This window comes from Chiloscyllium plagiosum, chromosome 42, assembly GCF_004010195.1.
Source record: "Chiloscyllium plagiosum isolate BGI_BamShark_2017 chromosome 42, ASM401019v2, whole genome shotgun sequence".
Classification (NCBI taxonomy): domain Eukaryota; kingdom Metazoa; phylum Chordata; class Chondrichthyes; order Orectolobiformes; family Hemiscylliidae; genus Chiloscyllium; species Chiloscyllium plagiosum.
In genome coordinates, this window is record NC_057751.1 from 10,873,691 (window position 1) to 10,890,660 (window position 16,970).

General features: G+C 40.1%; 1 protein-coding gene across 50 annotated transcripts in view; it reads left to right on the top strand.

The window, feature by feature from the left end:
* Positions 1-16,970, top strand: part of LOC122543116 (calcium/calmodulin-dependent protein kinase type II subunit beta) — a 265,513-nt gene that overhangs the window by 197,684 nt on the left and 50,859 nt on the right. For 13 of the 50 annotated variants that reach the window (XM_043681394.1, XM_043681397.1, XM_043681395.1 and 10 more), the window contains 4 exons: positions 3,117-3,149; positions 9,273-9,341; positions 12,560-12,604; positions 14,146-14,194. In XM_043681394.1, the coding sequence (XP_043537329.1) occupies positions 3,117-3,149; positions 9,273-9,341; positions 12,560-12,604; positions 14,146-14,194 (196 nt within the window). The remainder of the gene's footprint in view (positions 1-3,116; positions 3,150-9,272; positions 9,342-12,559; positions 12,605-14,145; positions 14,195-16,970) is intronic. The other 37 variants (XM_043681409.1, XM_043681420.1, XM_043681407.1 and 34 more) reach the window with 6 other exon arrangements.

The window sequence follows — 16,970 nt, forward strand, 5'->3', positions numbered from 1 at the left end:
CTGGAAGGGCATTGGAAAAGGTGAACACAAATGAAAAGCTCAGCTGGCCAAGAAATCCCAGAGACCATGGGCCACTGAATTATGCTCCTTCTCAGCTCACTGTCTTCCTCTGAAGCAAATGCAGCATGGACTGCTGTGCCAAATTTACACAAGTCACACCCTAAGTCACATCATCCGATCTTAAAAGAGTAACCACCTCAGCAAAGTTGTCATCTTGAGAAATAGAAAGCAGCGACAAACTAGTTCAGTGTGATCACAGTTTCAAAATAATTAAAACCTAATAATATTTGGGTGTGATCACATTAGAAATCAACTGGGTTGCTTTGAAATGAATTTAGGACAACGTGCTTTCTTCCCGTTGAGAACAGGTTGTGACTGCCAAACTCTGGTCAATCAGTGATGAATCAGTTTTTGGGCTGTTTCTAAATTGGAAACTCTGTAGGCTTTTTTGGGAAGGTAGAAATTTGAACTGTAGCCAGTGCAACTTAATCACACTTTATACATTGCCAATCAAACATAGAACAGCCAATGATAAGTAATTTACTCTGAACCTTGATTCCTTACTTAGGGTGAAGCAAAAGAATCATGTCAGTATTAAAAAGCATCAGTCATCTTCAGTGATAAAATATTAGCCGAATACCTTCAAACCCAGCCATTGTGTCAAGAAACATAGAAGAAGTTAGTTGAGTCCAAGTGTTAACAGCTTTGAAATACTAAAATTCAGACCATTCCAAATAACTGGAAGGTCTTGAAGGCTTTTAAACTCTTCCTTTTTTTATCCCTTTATTTGAACTGCAAATAGGTAGAATGTTCAAAGACCACATTCATGCAAATGAGAAGTACTGTCACTGGATGCAAAAGAGAAAATGATGGGTTCTATTCTCCAATACTGCCACATCGGTTTGCCTTGGCTTGCGAGAAAAATTGATCAAGGAGAGTACTCACTGTTTTTCAGAAATAAGAAGGTGTTTTTTTTTCTTGAAGTTTTGCTTCAGTGAGGAAGAAAGGTTGTGTGGCACAGCCTGGCTCTCAGGAGGTTGAACACACACAACCTGAACCCTGCTGAAGATTTCACTCTGCCTATTTCAATTGAGAGAGCTCTGCCACCTTGCCTCACAGGTGCCATACAGTGTTCCATACGGTGGTGGTGGAAGGAGGGCTACCCGAGGTCAGAAAAAAAAGAGCTTTCCTTGCTGTTTTCATCTGCTCATTTGGTGAAAGATTAGCTTGTTACTGTTGGATGGGTCCGTGAGGCACCAGTCTCTCTCCCTGGCAAGCGGATTAGGATTCCACCAAACTGGCAAATGTCAAACAGGAAGTAGGAGAAGAGATAAGAAAATTATTAGAGACGAAATGAAATAAATTGAAAAGAACTGTTCCCATTTCGGAACTTGAGTTGTTGGGGTTTGTTTGGGGCTGGACATAATAATGGGGAAGAGAGTTTACAAATGACCATCAGTGATGTCTCACATAAAATGCATGATTGATAACAGCTCAACCGATGTCATAGTTTCTACTAAAGTGTTTGCATGTTCACAGTTCTTCCTTTGAGCATTCTACCTTGCGTCTCGAATTAGCCCTTTCACCAGCACAAACACCCTATTGATGGCTAGGAAAAGAGCCACCTCAGAGTTAAAATTCACAGCGTAAGGATTCTCTCTCTGTGGTACAATTAGATTTGGCTTGGATTTGGTCTTCTGCTTGTGAAACATTGCACAAGGTATTGATATGAATTGAAATGTGAACAAAAAGAACACAACTTTAAAATGAATCCTTCCAACAAGTTTTCTTCCATAAGAGATTGACTGAATCTACTGGGCTGATGAAAGGGTGGACAGAGCTCTATTTAGTTCCATTCTTTAATTGTAATTTATGCAACAAAGCTGCAGCATCCCTTTTGTTGTTAATCCTCAAATCATTTAAAAAACAATGTTCTAGACTCTTCATTTGCCATTTCTGTCAGACATATTTCGAGTCACATTGCCAGAGATCCAGGTGATATTCTGACTTCCTGTCTTGGATAATGGCATAAAGTGTTCCACAGATCAGCAATATTACCATTGACAGGGCTGTGTTCACCCTCAGCTGGCTTTTCGTCCTGTGGAAGCTGAGAGATAACCCATCATGACACCGACTGCTTCTGGGAAGACTTTTTCTGATGTTTCCTGAGTAGTGAGCACATCTTGAAATGCAGGCAGCACATAGACTTGACATCCCTTGAACAGGCAGAGTGACTAATGGAGAAGAGCAAACAAATGGACCTGGCCAAGCAATTGGGTTGACACCTTGGTCTTAGTTCACTGTCATGACATTGTGTTTTTTATTGGCCAAATTTCCCCTCTCTCTCTCTCCTTTGCCCAATTCTCAGTTTGTTGTTTTTTTTTAATCTCTGCCACAGACGATCTCACTTCAACCCATATTTTGTCTGTTTTGTGTTCACTCACTGCCCAAATCATAACAGTGGAGCTTGAACGGAAACTGCCTTCCAAGGATACTTTGCAGATTGGAATAATTCTGCTTTTGTTCCACTCATTTCTTCATTCCCTGTCAGCCTGCCTTGACTAAATGACTTTAAGACTTCACATCTTAATAAAGAGCTCATGATGAGCTTGAACAAGCACAGAGTGTGAATGACTAAGTTGAGAAACTGTAAAGAACCTTCGTATAGGCTGTCTTTGTTGAACAGTCAGTGTACCAAACAACCAAACAGATTGGTCATGCATGATGAATAAATAAGGTGCTGAACCTGCATCCCAGTACTTCACAGGGCCAAAGCTGTTAGAGGAAGCAAACATTGGAAACCTCTCAATTTGGCCAGTATCCTGAGCATTTATGAGATTGCTGTTAAGTTTTTGTCTCTTTGAAATGCAGCCTGAACTTCTGAGAAAGGGATACTGCAGCTCAACACTTGTACTTTAAGTCATATAATTTGTACTTTTTTCAGGATTTAAGACATTTTGTTTTCTTGACAATGTCCTTTAAAAACATTGACCGTCAGACTTAGTCTTCAGGATTGTGTACCTGATCTGGACCTGGTGTTAGGAAATGTGCCACATGTGCAACAAGTCACAATTTCTTGTGTTTTTTTTCTTTTTCTCGTGTTGGTCTCTATTCAGAAAAGGAAGTCAAGTTCCAGTGTTCAATTAATGGTGAGGACCCTTTTGAAATTTCAATTCACTTCACGTTAATCTTATTTCTTTTTTTTCCCCCTTTTTTCCCTGCCAGGAGATGATGTTGCGTGTTCACGGATTTTCATGATTTAAGTCCCAACCAGAATAGAAATACTGAAGTCTGTGCATGTTGACAACAGTTAGAGGTCCATTTGGTAAATGGCATTAAACTGACCAAATGCCTCCTTCCTCTCTCCCTTTCTGTCTTGCTTCCTTCTCTTTCTCCATATGCTTCTTGTCACAAGATTCAATAATGTGCTTTCAGTACAATCACTGCAGTTGATAGCAGAATTAACATCTCAGTTAGATAATTCAATGGATCGAAAGGAACCAAAACAGCAGCCAAGTGATTTGGTTGGATTCTCTCCTCATTCTTGAACATTATGGGTTATTTATTATTAACATCTGATTTTAATTTTAAATTTCTGCTGTGAATGGTCAATGACTGGTTTTGATAATTTTTATGCTGCTTTACATTCTTGAGATTTGTGCTCAGGATTGTCCATCAGATTATTCTCCAGTCACCAACTACAGAGAAATTAGCCAACCCCCTGGAAATCCATTATATGTAGTTCTCAATTATTAAACTTCCAGAAATTGACAAAAACTATGACTCCCCATCAAATAATGAAGACCAACATTTTTATCATGTCATTCAGGACCTCAGGTTGTCCCAAAGCACTTTACAGCCATTGAAATGTATAAGTTTGTAAGATAACTCACTGGCAAAGTCATGCAAATCAAACTTGCACAAACGGCAACTTGATAATGATCGTCTGTTTTAGTATTGTTGTTTGAGGGATAAATGGTGTCTCAGACAATGAAGGTGTATTCCAGTGCTGTTCCTCAAAATAATAGTGATTTCCTTTCTGTGTACTTGAGAAGCTGAAAAACTAAAATTGTGAGGTGTCCTCTGCCCCTTTGAGATTTTGACATGACACAGAGAACATCTGTTCATTGTTTCTGTCCTTGCTTTATGGACAAGCTCTCTCAGGAAAATTCTTAACAGCAAGGCTCTCACCCTAAAGCAATTGGACTGACTCCTTACCTGACTGAAAATTGAATGCAAATCTTTGATAACATGTAACACAGATATAGCCAGGATATCACTGAATATTACTTTATGCAGCAGGTCTAGACAGGAAGAAGCCACTTGACTTGCTACTTGTGTTACCTGTTTCCTTTGTTGTTGGTGTACATCCCTCTTGAGGTCCGAAGCACGAGAAAATAATTTTATGAAAAACCTTACTTTGGGGCGGCGCGGTGGCTCAGTGGTTAGCGCTGCTGCCTCACAGCACCAGGGACCCGGGTTCGATTCCAGCCTCTGGCGACTGTGTGGAGTTTGCATGTTCTTCCCTTGTCTGCACAGGTGCTCCAGTTTCTTCCCATAATCTCACAATTAGGTGAATTGGCTATGCTATAGGTTAGGTGCATGAGTCCTGGGTAAATGTAGGAGAGTGAGTTTGAGTGGGATACTCTTCAGATGGTTGGTGTGGACTTGTTGGGCTGTACGGCCTGTTTCCACACAGCAGGGCTTCTAATTTTAATTCTGCTTGGCCCTGCAGAAAGGCCACTAAGTATTCCACATGTAGTCAATGACTTTGAAATGCAGTCGCCTATGTAAATGGATGTGGCAGTCAGTTTCTGTACAGAGGGACTCATAACTGCCCAATATGACTTCGATAGTTTTGGCAGTGTTGTTTGGTGGAGGAATATTGGCTAGGACACTTCCACCTTGTTTTAAAGTATCAACTTGACCAAGCAGTGAAGACCTACATTGGTCAAAGAAAACCAGGAAGTGCAAGACAAACTCAACCAGGCTGCCAGCAGCAGTTTTGGAGAATTATAATGAATTCAAAATGTTAATTCTGTTTCTCTTTCCACAGATGTTGCCAAGATCCTGCTGATTTTCTTGGGCACTTTCTGTTTTTACTTCTGATCTCTAGCATCCACAGCATTTTGCTGTTATCAGCACTCTTCATGTCTCCTCCAGTAATGCAGCACTCCTTCCAAGATTGTGCTCAACACATCAAGTTGGGCTCGAACTCACAATTTTCTGAGGTGAAGGCTTTGAGTCATTCTGAACTAATCTGAATCACTGGTGATTATTTGAAAGCTGAGACATGCTTAGTAGGCAATGCAGTCCTGGCTCCAAAATGGACAGAAATTGCTGGTTCAACTCAGCAGGTCTGATAGTATCTGGGGGAAGAAAGCACAATTAATATTTTGAGTCCAGTCACCCTTCATAAGAGTTTCGATGAAGAGACACTGGACTCTAAACGTTAACTGCTTTTTTTCCCAGATGCTGCCAGATTTGCTGAGATTTGCCAGCAATTTCTGTTTTCATTTCAGATGTCCAGCATCTCCCGTTCTTCATGAAATTTCAGTCCTCCAACTTTAGACTCCAATGTCAACTGATGAGATTTGTCTTGCCCCAGAACATTGAGTCGTTATCACAAGTCCTATGTGAAAGGGATGCAAACACAGTGTCAATCATGAAGTGACTGTGCATGACTAGTATATTGGTAACTAAAATGAACTGAAATCCCTTCCTGATGAACAGCTTTTGCCTGAAACATCGATTTTCCTGCTCCTCGGATGCTGCCTGACCTGCTGTGCTTTTCGACTACTCTGATCTCCAGCATCTACAGTCCTCACTTCCACCTAACTAAAATGAACACCTTGTTGCTCACCACTATTGGAATAGATAGGACTGATGGTTGTATTAAGTGCAGCTACTTTGAGAAATATAATACTTAGATCTTGAGGTGAACTGTTCTACTAAGATACCAGCAAGAATTATGTTTTAGCTCTGAAAACTGAGTGTTCAAATGTAATATTTATGGTCACCAAAGCCACCAGGTTTTCTGTATCTCATGTCCTGTGTCTCTGAGCAACAACAATCTTGTTTCTGAAAGATCATGCACAGTCAATCCGTTCAGAATTTTGTGTAGTCTTTAATCTAAAAGACAGGAAATATTTCTGCTAAAATGGATGTAAAGTGACTCCAATTGACTTAAAAGCCATTTTCTGCCAAGCAACACAATTTACGACTTGATCGAACTTTATCAAACCCACTAATTCAACTGCTCAATTCTAAGTCCAGATAGTTCAAACTGAAACATTAGTTCCTTACTCAGCTGTGAAATTCAGGCGATGTTAGTTTATCAGTCCCTGTGTTCAGGATATTTAGGGTCATGGGACCAGGCGGGTAAATTGAGTTAAGGCACAGATCACTCCTGATTTGTGAATGTCATGAACAGCAGATAATGCTCAAGGGAGCATATGGTTACCTCCTGTACCTGTCACATTCTTTTGCAGTTTGCTGTGTGGATTATTTGTGGCGCTCTGCACAATCTCCAGTGTTGGTGAACGAATGTCATAGGCCTTGCAGGAAAAGCTTTAAATAGCTAATGTTGATCACCTTATAGTTTTGTGCTCAGTAGCAGGAAGTAAGCACAATTAGCCAAACTTGTGCTAGTTTGTGAATTAAGGTGAAAATATTTTCAATTGAAACGTGATTTTCACGAAGCAGCAGCAGTTCCAGTGTATATTTTAGAAGATGGTGGTTGAAAATGAAGGTGCATTCTTCTGGAAAGGTCAGTGACCTTCAGCAGTACAATACTGCATAACTGAGCTCCAAGCTATCCCGGAATATAAATTTATTTTGGTTTCTGTTTTCCCTCCATCCCTGTTTGGAGCAATCTCAGCTTCTGTGCTGTGTTGGTCACTGGAATTTGAATCAGAAAGATGAACGTAACAACATGAAGTACTTGCATTTATAAATTGCCTTTAACATAACAGAATATCCTTGACAGAATTGATACTCAAACAAAATTTGACATTGAGCAATTTAAGAGGCAAGTAGATAGAAATGCATGGACAGAATTCCTATCTTGTTCCAGAAATCAGGGTTTAAGTAGCTGAAGGCAAAGAAAGTAGGCAGTACAGAAGAGGTCAAAGCTCAAGGGATTCATGGGTTGTCAAACCAAAGGAAGTTACAGAGACAGGGATATGTAAATAGGTTGGATTTGATTATGACAGTGAAGTCTTCATTCTTAAAGTGTCAGTAGATTTGGAACCAGTTTAGCTCAAAGCATCATGTTGGTGGGTGAATGGCAGTCAGTAGGTTCTGGCTATAAATGAGTAATGCTTTCTTTGCATCAAGTCCTGCAGCATGTGACGCTCCTGTGGTACCAGAGAATTGAACTTTGAGAATCCTGCTGAGTTAAATTGGACATGAGAGTAAAGGCAAAAAGGGCATCTTCTGGCCTTGTAGCAACTGCAGTTAAGAATTTCTGAGACCAGTATGCTGCCTTTTTGTTGGGAACCAGACTGACAATGGATTTGTGAGGATGATTTTGTGGTTCAAATGTTATTTCTTGATATTTGTGAAAATATTTTAAATGAGGAAATTTTCTTTTTAAATCACGGCCCAAAATCCCAGAGAAGCTATTTCAGCAGTTTGGTGAACACCTCTAAACACAAGAAGAGGAAAGGTTCACACTCAGTCCTTGAGCTGATCGTTTCATAGCTCCTGTTTGTCCATGTTATTGCATAAAAGAGATTTTGCTTGGCAGCTTTATCAAATCACTGCTATTCATTTTGAGCTTCTCCTTTCACTTGCCAAATGACTTTGCCATCATTCTCCAGCATTTTCAGTAACTTTAACCCAGAAAATTAAAAAAAACACTTCTTGTGGATAGACCGGCACACAATCTGTTTCATGTTTAAGTACAGATTCTACCAAAAAGCCAAAAACTATGTGTGTCAGTGTTACATCTTTGGAAAAGGTTATAGTTTTGGCTGTCAATTTTGTGGTAAATCTGTGGATTGGAGCTAGAAGGTCTGAGTTGTGCTGAATAATGCAACTAAGACTGATCTGACAGGCAACTTTGGATTGGATTAAATTTGAAAACATTGCACTCAACTGATGGATTATTTCTGACCTGTATGGAAAAACCTGGCATACATTCCTGCTGTATCTGGCCCATACCTTGCACCAAAAGTCTCCTTTCATCCTTGTGCAATGGCAGTTGACAAGATACCTTTTGAGGATGAACTGTTGTGCCAATCCCCTAACTAATGAAAGACCAATCAACACCAGGCAAATCAAAAACAGAATGATGCCTTTAGACAATATTCTCTAAATTCTAACTTAAGAAGGAATGTACTGCCAGTTCATGTTTTTTGCTGGAAATAATGTGGAGCCCTAATAAATGGTGAGAGTTTGGCCCAGCTCACACAGCAGAAAGGTCTACAGTTGGAACATTTCCAGTGGATCTGGAAAAACTTAACTCAGCTATTCACTTATCTGTGGGTAATGTTATATAAAATTGTAAAGGTACCAGTTCTCTGTCAGTCTTGGAATGAGGTTTCATATACACATTTTGGGAAAAACTGATCCAAGAAAGATTTTAAATAAAAAGTAAAATTTGTTATCTTTCGTTGGGTGACTTGATTTTCGTCCAAATGTTAGATATCAAGTTTATCCATGTGCAAGTATATAAAAAGCTCGTCTTCTGCAAGTATGGAAATGAGAAATTTCTGTTTGTCCATGTTATTGCAAAAAAGAGATTTTGCTTGGCAGCTTTATCAAATCACTGCTATTCATTTTGACTCAGTTTATAGGGTTTGACAGTTCTGACTGGTCAAATTTGGCAAATGAGGAATTGTGAAGCAATACTGGAAATGGCATGTCACTGATTTTGGTGTTCATAACTCTTGCTTTTCCTTATCCACAGAGATTGAACTGTTTGATGTGTTAATTGAACCTACACACTTTGTAATGGGAAAACACAGCTCCCACAATTGGAGGTAAAATAAGTCTCAAATTAACAGCTGTAGTAGCATTAATATCCTTAAAATTTGTGTACCCTCTTTTTGAGACTCACATTTCAAAGCCAACTCATAAACTACGAAAGCGAACCTGTTCCAACCAACCAGCAGTAGTAAAGCCAATGTTCACGGGTGGATCAAAGTAATTCTGTACCTCAGACAGTTCAATATCTGCCACCTCAGTTTGATCTCCTGACCCAGGTGGGCTTGGAGGTGAAAAGTGGACGTGAAATCAACCTAAATCCTCTGTTGTTTTCTGCACAGCCTCAGATAAACAGCACCAAAAACAACGTAGTAACCAGTCCTAAAGGAAACATTCCCTGCCCTGCACTGGTATTGGCTCTCTTCTTCTTCTACCATCATCTTCTTCCAGAGACATTGGTGAAACATGGCTAGAACTTGATTTTGAGACCACACTTGGGAATTGTATGGAGAAGTTTATGTCCTTATTAATAGTTAATTCAAGGAGCTGTACCTATTTTTCCTGCTTCAAGGAGCCCGGATATTTTTCCCTTTGTCTTGTGAGAGGAAACAGTTTCCCGCAACTTTGCAAAATGCAGTACTGCGGGACACAGGGTGTCCTGAATTAATAGCTTAGTTTCCAGAAACTTGAACTGTTGCGTGCAGTAAAATCCAAATAGGTTTGATGATTTTTTTTTCCCTCTGCCTGGCATAACCAAGCTCAACGGTGAACATTTTAAGTGATGTTTATTTGAGCTCGTTGCTAAGTATTTACGTGGATCTGGCGCCCACATTGCATGCACCCGATGAAAGAAAGCCATGTTTCATTAATACCTCCTGTATTAGTTGGCTTGTTGTTATCTTGTTCTGACTTTTCCTTTTGCTGATGACTGTGATAAGACTGCAATATGTAACAGGTATGTCAGTAGGAAAGGACATGCAGTGACAGTTATTATCGGAGGTGAATCTTTTGTCTAAATTTGAAACAAAATTCTGATCACACTCTCTGGCAATGAATGGAACACTTGGCTCAGTCGAAGGAGCAGTTTTCTGTACATGCCCTTTTCAGGTTGTTGTGAAACAAAGAACCAGAGTAACCAGAGTTTGGCCTCCATCTTTGTGCTTGGATGCAGTGAGGATTGAGCAGAAAGAGCTACGGCCATGCTTAAGAGCAAGAAAACTGAGATGACCCCAAATAAATAGAACAAAAATGCACGAAACTGAAGTGCAGATGAAATAACTATTGCCTTAATGTTCAAAGCCTACTGACAATCCAATCTTTACATTGGCAGGGTTTTTACTTGGCTCTTGTTTAATGCATATTGATGCTTTGGTCCTTTGATGGGATTTTTCCAGCATTTGGCAATGTATAAGTTCTGAAATGTTCATGAATGTTATTCACAGTGTATGGCTAAGACTTGGCCCAAATGTTTAGGATGTAAGGGAGGGTTGTTTTGAGCCATTTAACAGCTACACATTGCCTGATTGGTCAGAGCTGTGTTTTGTTAATAAATATGTTTTAGTCTTTAGCACTGACTTGAAAACATAAGAACCCCACCAGCCGCGTGAAACGTCATCAGAAGTGCAGTATGGTGCTGGTTACCTTACTGGCCGATTCTGGGGGTTCAAATGTCAGTTCGAGAGTTTTAAACTCTATAATGTGGGAAGCTTTCATATCATTGTCAAAATCTCATTGGTTCACTCATTGACTTCAGGGAGATGCAGTGTCCTCATTGGGTCGAGTATATATGTCACAAAAGTTCTACAATGTCGAAGGCTCTCAACTTCTGCCTGAAATGTTCTAGCATATCTCTCCATTGTACCAAATCACAAGATCCTCCTGCTTGTGGAGATATGCTGAAGATTTAAGATATGATTGGGATTTTGGTGAATTGGCTAGACTACCCTCAGCCTCAAACTCAGATGGATTGTGTCAGGTCATCATGCAGTTAGGGTCGAAAGGACAGGAGAGCTGGAGATCTTTCAGACATTCATTCTTAGTGGCAGTGGCTCTTTTCACATAAATCCCCTGCTCTTGTAATCCCTCCAAACTGTGCTTGCCAATCCCAGTACATGCACGTATGCCAACCCCACCATCCAGTTCCCAATCAGTGCTCGGGGATTATCTGTCTGTGCCGTGTGGCTCCCCACTTCCTGAGAGCAGCCTCCCTGACCAAGACAGTCACAGTTTATGTGGTATTGAATGTCTAGAAACTGCAGGTTAATCCCAATAGAATGGATTTCCAGTCAAATTGGACATTTGTGGCAGAAATAGTTAAGACTAAGCCATTAGACAATTTATCCTCAGGTTGATCCAGTTCCACACAGCTGTAAATTAGTCAGTGGGCAATATGGCAATGTGTACATTTCCACCATTTGTTGATCCTGTGATTAGCAGATATTGACATGATCTGTGCCACAATCATTTGGTAGTTTCACAAGGGAGATATATCACCAAGTGTGCATTTCTCAGTCCCGCACTTGGCATGGAATGACCCTCGATGGGCTCTCTGTTGATGCAACATCATCCAGTTTGTCCTACTTCGAGATGAACTGTACTCATCTTTCTGGTGTGTCTTAGTCTGGTGGGTTCTTAAATCATCAAGGTTGTTATCTCCAGTTGTTTCCTTCCACCCTCCCTATTTCTTCATGGAATTCAGAGAGTACCAAGTTCCTCTCTAGTGAGGGATAAACCAACCCATAGAGGATGCTTGTCACAGATCCGAGTCATCCCATCCACCGACTGCTGGAGGTATAAGAGGCATCCTTCTGGGCAGCTGTTTAAATTATCCAAATTGAAACCAGACATGCGAACCCTCCAAGTTGCATTTCTGAGCTGGATCTTTCTCCCAGTCACCAAATTTCTCATGCAGTGTTTGCTCTCATGCCCACTTTTGGTCTATCTGACAAAAAGCATCATTCAACCTAATGGTATATGTTCTAACATAACTCTGGGGCAGGTGCGGCTTGAATCCAGGCTACTGGCCCAGAGGTAGGGTCACCAGCACTGTGTCACAGGAGTCTCCAATTTCTCCCCTTGCATGAACTTCAAGTTCACTGAGTGTTCAGTGACTGTAAATTGGTGCAGGTTCGTTTTTCTTTGTTCAAACAATATAATTTATCTCATTGTACTTCAGTACCTGATGTGGGAGATGCACTGGGGACTGATGGTAGTGTGAGGTAGGGTTTGTCGATCCTCACTGAGTGAAACGGATGTTAGCACTGCTTGAAATCAGTCTTCAAAGCTACTCTCACATCCAAATCAAGCTGCTGTTTGGTCCCAGCTGTGGGAATATTGAGTTCTTATTTTGCAACTTAACAACAAGAATCAGTTTAAGCAGCGAAGTAAAGTCAACCCATTCAAATCATAATTTGCAGTTTTTCATCTTCTTTCCATTTCTAGCCACTCGAGATTGTTTGTTTATTTTGTTAAAATTCTACAGGAGAAACGTGCCAAACTTTCCCCCCCTTCTCTCTGCTTTTTGCCTTTTTTCCTCGATTGTTTCTGCTTCTCTGTTTTTTGTTTAGTTTAAACCCTCTTTTCTCCACACTAAAATTTCCTTTTCTATATCTGCTTTCATTCTCTTTAGGAACCACAAACTACTGTCATCCATAATCCTGTGGATGGGATAAAGGTACCATCTGTCTGTGCTGTAGTCTTTCCCATCTTTGGAATCTTCCTTTGTCAAGTTCTGTCATAGAAAATGTATCCCTATTATTAAGCAAGAGTTCCCAGGTTCTGATTTGTGTTTTTGAGTTACAAATATTGAGGGTCTCCCATGTAGCAGCTGGTTAGACATACATTGTAAGTCTTAAAACTGAAGAGTGAGATTTTGTCCTTTCATCAGCCCTCTGGCGCACTGCAGGTTTGATTCTCCCTAATACACGAACAAAGAGTTTCATTTCCTTTTTCATCCTTGGATACAGTTGGCAAACATCACTTACATATTTGTCAGTTGTGAAATCTTTAATCTGCACTCATACCTCAAACTGAAACACAGACAGTTTGGTTTGTAGGCAAATACAGTAGCATTTCAAGCAAAATTGAAAGAAAGTTATTTCATCATTGATTGAGATGATAAAGTTTCTATGATATCCTGTAGTTGTAAAACACTTGACAGGTTTTGTTCCTGTTGGATCTAAATTATGGAGCTTCCCATTTGTTTTATACGCAATGACATTTCTGTGTTTTGAGCTGTAGCTACAGTAGGTACAAACTAATAGCTCGATCATGTGTGGCTAGAATCTTGAATTCTGCTTCTCACTGGTCTCATTGAATACAACTTGTGGTACAACATTCAAAATTTCCAAATTGCATAATGCCAGGATTTCATTTTTAAAAAACGTTTGGAATGATATATAATCTTTACATCTGAAATAAGTATAAATATGTTGGAAGTGCACAAACCCCAAAACATTCAGCGTTAGAACAGTGATAGATAGGAACTGTCAGCATCATGTTGAAATAGAGTTCGAAATTGATTTGGCCTCTCACCAATCATAAAGTTAGTTTAAAACTTATCACTCTAATCAGATCATTTTGGCCATTAACATTCATCAGCTTTCCTTCTTGCAATCTCTGGTACTAAATCTGCAATCGTTAAAAGGTATCACTCTTTTATCAAGAACTTAAAATGCTTGACTAGCATTCACAGTGGCTCCCACTGGAACAGTTGTCTTGTTAACAATCTTCCCTGAACAAGAGCCCTTTGAACAATGGGATCTCTAGAATGCATAGTACGGAACTAGTTAAATGAAAATTGTCAGATGGCACACTGGCAATTTCAATATGCACTTGGATCCTGTTGTCCCTCTTGCTTCAAGTTGGTTTTCTGAGAACAAGTTACTGTTGAAGCCACATCCACTAAACAAGTGACTTGTTGAAGATCTAAATTCTTTGCTAATCTCGCTTACCTTTTCACTTCACTAAAATTATTCAGAGGTAGTAAATAGAACACTTGTGTTCAAAAAAATGCATGATTCAAATTATCAAAACTAGCTGGTTTATTCTTTTCTGCTTCATGATCATGTTTTCTCCTGTTCTGTTTCACTCAAGCTTTCACATAAATGCTTTTCTTTTTTGCACTGAGTTCAGTATTTGTTCTGTCAATTCAGAGTTCAGGTGATGAATACACACGTGACATTGCAAGTAAGACTCTTTCTGTTTTGTTTGCAGGAGTCTTCTGACAGCAGTAACACGACTATTGAAGATGAAGATGTTAAAGGTGAGCAATACATTGAAAACAGTTTTTAAAACATAGCATTGCAGGGCTTTGAAGGGGAAACTGAGGTGTGCTGCATTTGTTCTGCCAGTTTTCAAATTGGATAAAACGCTCCATGACAAAGGCTCAAAGTGAAGTGACCTCTCATTCAGGTTTGCTTTTCCATTTCACCTGATCATAGGTGAGGCTGTAGAGATCAGAAACAAAGTTTTCTCCTCTTAGCAGCTTCAGTCACGGTGTTGAATACTTGGAATCGGGGGAATGGCGAACAAGATGGACAAATGTCAAAATTCTGTGCTGCAGTAAATCTGAAATGAAATAGAAACTGCTGCAGTATCTTGAGCAGCATCTGTGCTGAGAGATAAACGTTTTTGGTGTGGACACTTAAAAAGAAATGAAGATATGACTGAGGAATAGCATTTTAACTGGAATAAACCTGGGGAAGGGAAAAGATGCACTTCGTACACTTGACAGTAAATAAATCCATCAATCAATCAGAAAAGCAAGGAACGGAGGGCCAGAAAAAGTGATTGTAAAATGTTTAAGTTAACAACCAATGCTGAAGTCTCAGATCAACCATAACCTTGTGCAATGGTAGAGAATGATTAAGGGTCTGTCTGGTCTATTCTGTGTCTTTTGGAGATCAACATATGTCAGACATGACATCGGTATGAGAAAACAAAGAGAACAGTAAAAGCTGACAGGAGAGAGGGAAATATAGCAAGTACAGTGTGAGGATTGACAAAGCATCACAAGGACCAGCAAGCTTTAGTGCCTGATTGGTGGTCAGGAAAGGTGGGGTAGTGGCAGAGTGGTAATGGCGTCAAACTTGTAATCCAGAGGATCTGATTTCATGAGATCAAATCCTATCATGGTATCCAGTGGGATTTAAGTTCCATTCGTAACTTTGAAATTCAAAACTGGATTTGGTAAAGGCAGCCATAAAATGATTGATTTTAGGGCAGCACAGTGGTTTAGTGGCTAGCACTGTTGCCCCACAGCGCCAGAGGCCTGGGTTCGATTCCACTCTTGGGTGTCTGTCTGTGTGGAATTTGCACGTTCTTGCCATGTCTGCATGGGGTTTCCGCCGGCTGTTCCGGCTCCCTTCCACAGTCCAAAGATGTGCACGCTAGGCAGATTGCCCATGCTAAATTGCCCGTAGATTTCAGGGATGTGCAGTCTAGGTGGATTAGTCATGGGAAATACAAGGATAGGGGGATGGGTCTGGGTAGAATGCTGTTTGGTGTGGAGCCGTTGGGCCAGATGGCCTGTTTCCACACTGTAGAGATTCTATGATTCTACATATACAGACCACCTTGCCAGTGTAGTGTTGCAACGGTTAGAAATACCTCCAATTTCCATTTGCAACCATCCTACTCCCAAGCATCCCTGTAGTGTGTGATTGTCAGAAAATCCAGCGCATCCATCTTGTTAAAATTTATTTTTTTCACAGGGCTACCATTTGTTAACCATCCAAAATAATCTTGAGATGGTGGTCATGAGCCATGATAGAGCCATGATAAGCCAGTGCATCCACACAGCTTCAAGCAAAGCATTATTATTATTTAACAATATTTAACATTGCAGAATTTTCTACCAGAGAGAAAACTGAAGGTACAGGTCAAGTGCGGCATTATTATGGTCAATATTTGATACCAGAGGGCAACAATAACACAGTATTCTTCCATAAAATTTAATTATATTTTTGGATTTCTGCGTTTTTGGAAAAAAGATACCGAGGTTGAAAGAGTATGACAGCAACTAAGATCATTGCAGGAGAGCTTAGGATTGAAATTTCAAGTCAGAACTGAAATGTTTAACCAATCTGTATTTGGTTCTGTGATACAGTGAAGTGTTGACGAAGAGAGAGGTGATTGTGTGCTGGCTTAGTTTTTGGAGATTGTTTGGAATCTTGGGTGGTATTGTTCCACCACTGACCTTACGCTGTAAGGTGCTGGGATAGATAGTTCGGTCAAAGAGTGAAGTATGGATATATGGGGGAACAGATTGTTTTGGAAAGTGGAGAATGAAGGGGAGCCATATCTTTAGACTTTGCAACTGGTGAAAATATCATGTAAAAAACAGAGAAATATATGTATTGAAATGTAGGCCTGTTAAATGAGGCAAAGGGGTGGAAAATGAGGGTTAAGGGAAACAACATTGTTCTGGAAGAAAGAAGACAAACAGAAGAAGTTCAGTAAATAGGTTGAACCATCAGGATTGTTTCCTTTTGAAAAGGACATTTTGGATCATCACACAAGACAGTTGGAATCAGCAGAGACGTTGCCGTCAAAAACGAGGAACTTCAGAACAGCAGAGGGTCCTAACATGAAGCAGAATAGGAATAAGTATCATCCAGATGTTTTTGGTATTCCTTCACAGGATGTGGGTGTTGCTGGCTTTGCTAGTAATGTTATATTTCATTGACTGAGATAAGATGGTGATAACCTGTCTTTGGAATTGCTGCTTTTGCATCTGGACTGCTTGAGCACCCTCAGTACTATTAGGGATAGATGTCCCAAGATTTTTAACCCAGCGACATTGAAGGAAGATGATTTGAATTCAGGATGGTGTGTGGATTTGAGGGCAACTTGTAGCTTATTATGCTTTTTTAGGTAAAAACAATGACTGCAGATGCTGGAAACCAGATTTTGGATTAGTGGTGCTGGAAGAGCACAGCAGTTCAGGCAGCATCCGAGGAGCAGCAAAATCGACATTTCGGGCAAAAGCCCTTCATCAGGAATAAAGGCAGAGAGCCTGAAGCGTGGAGAGATAAGCT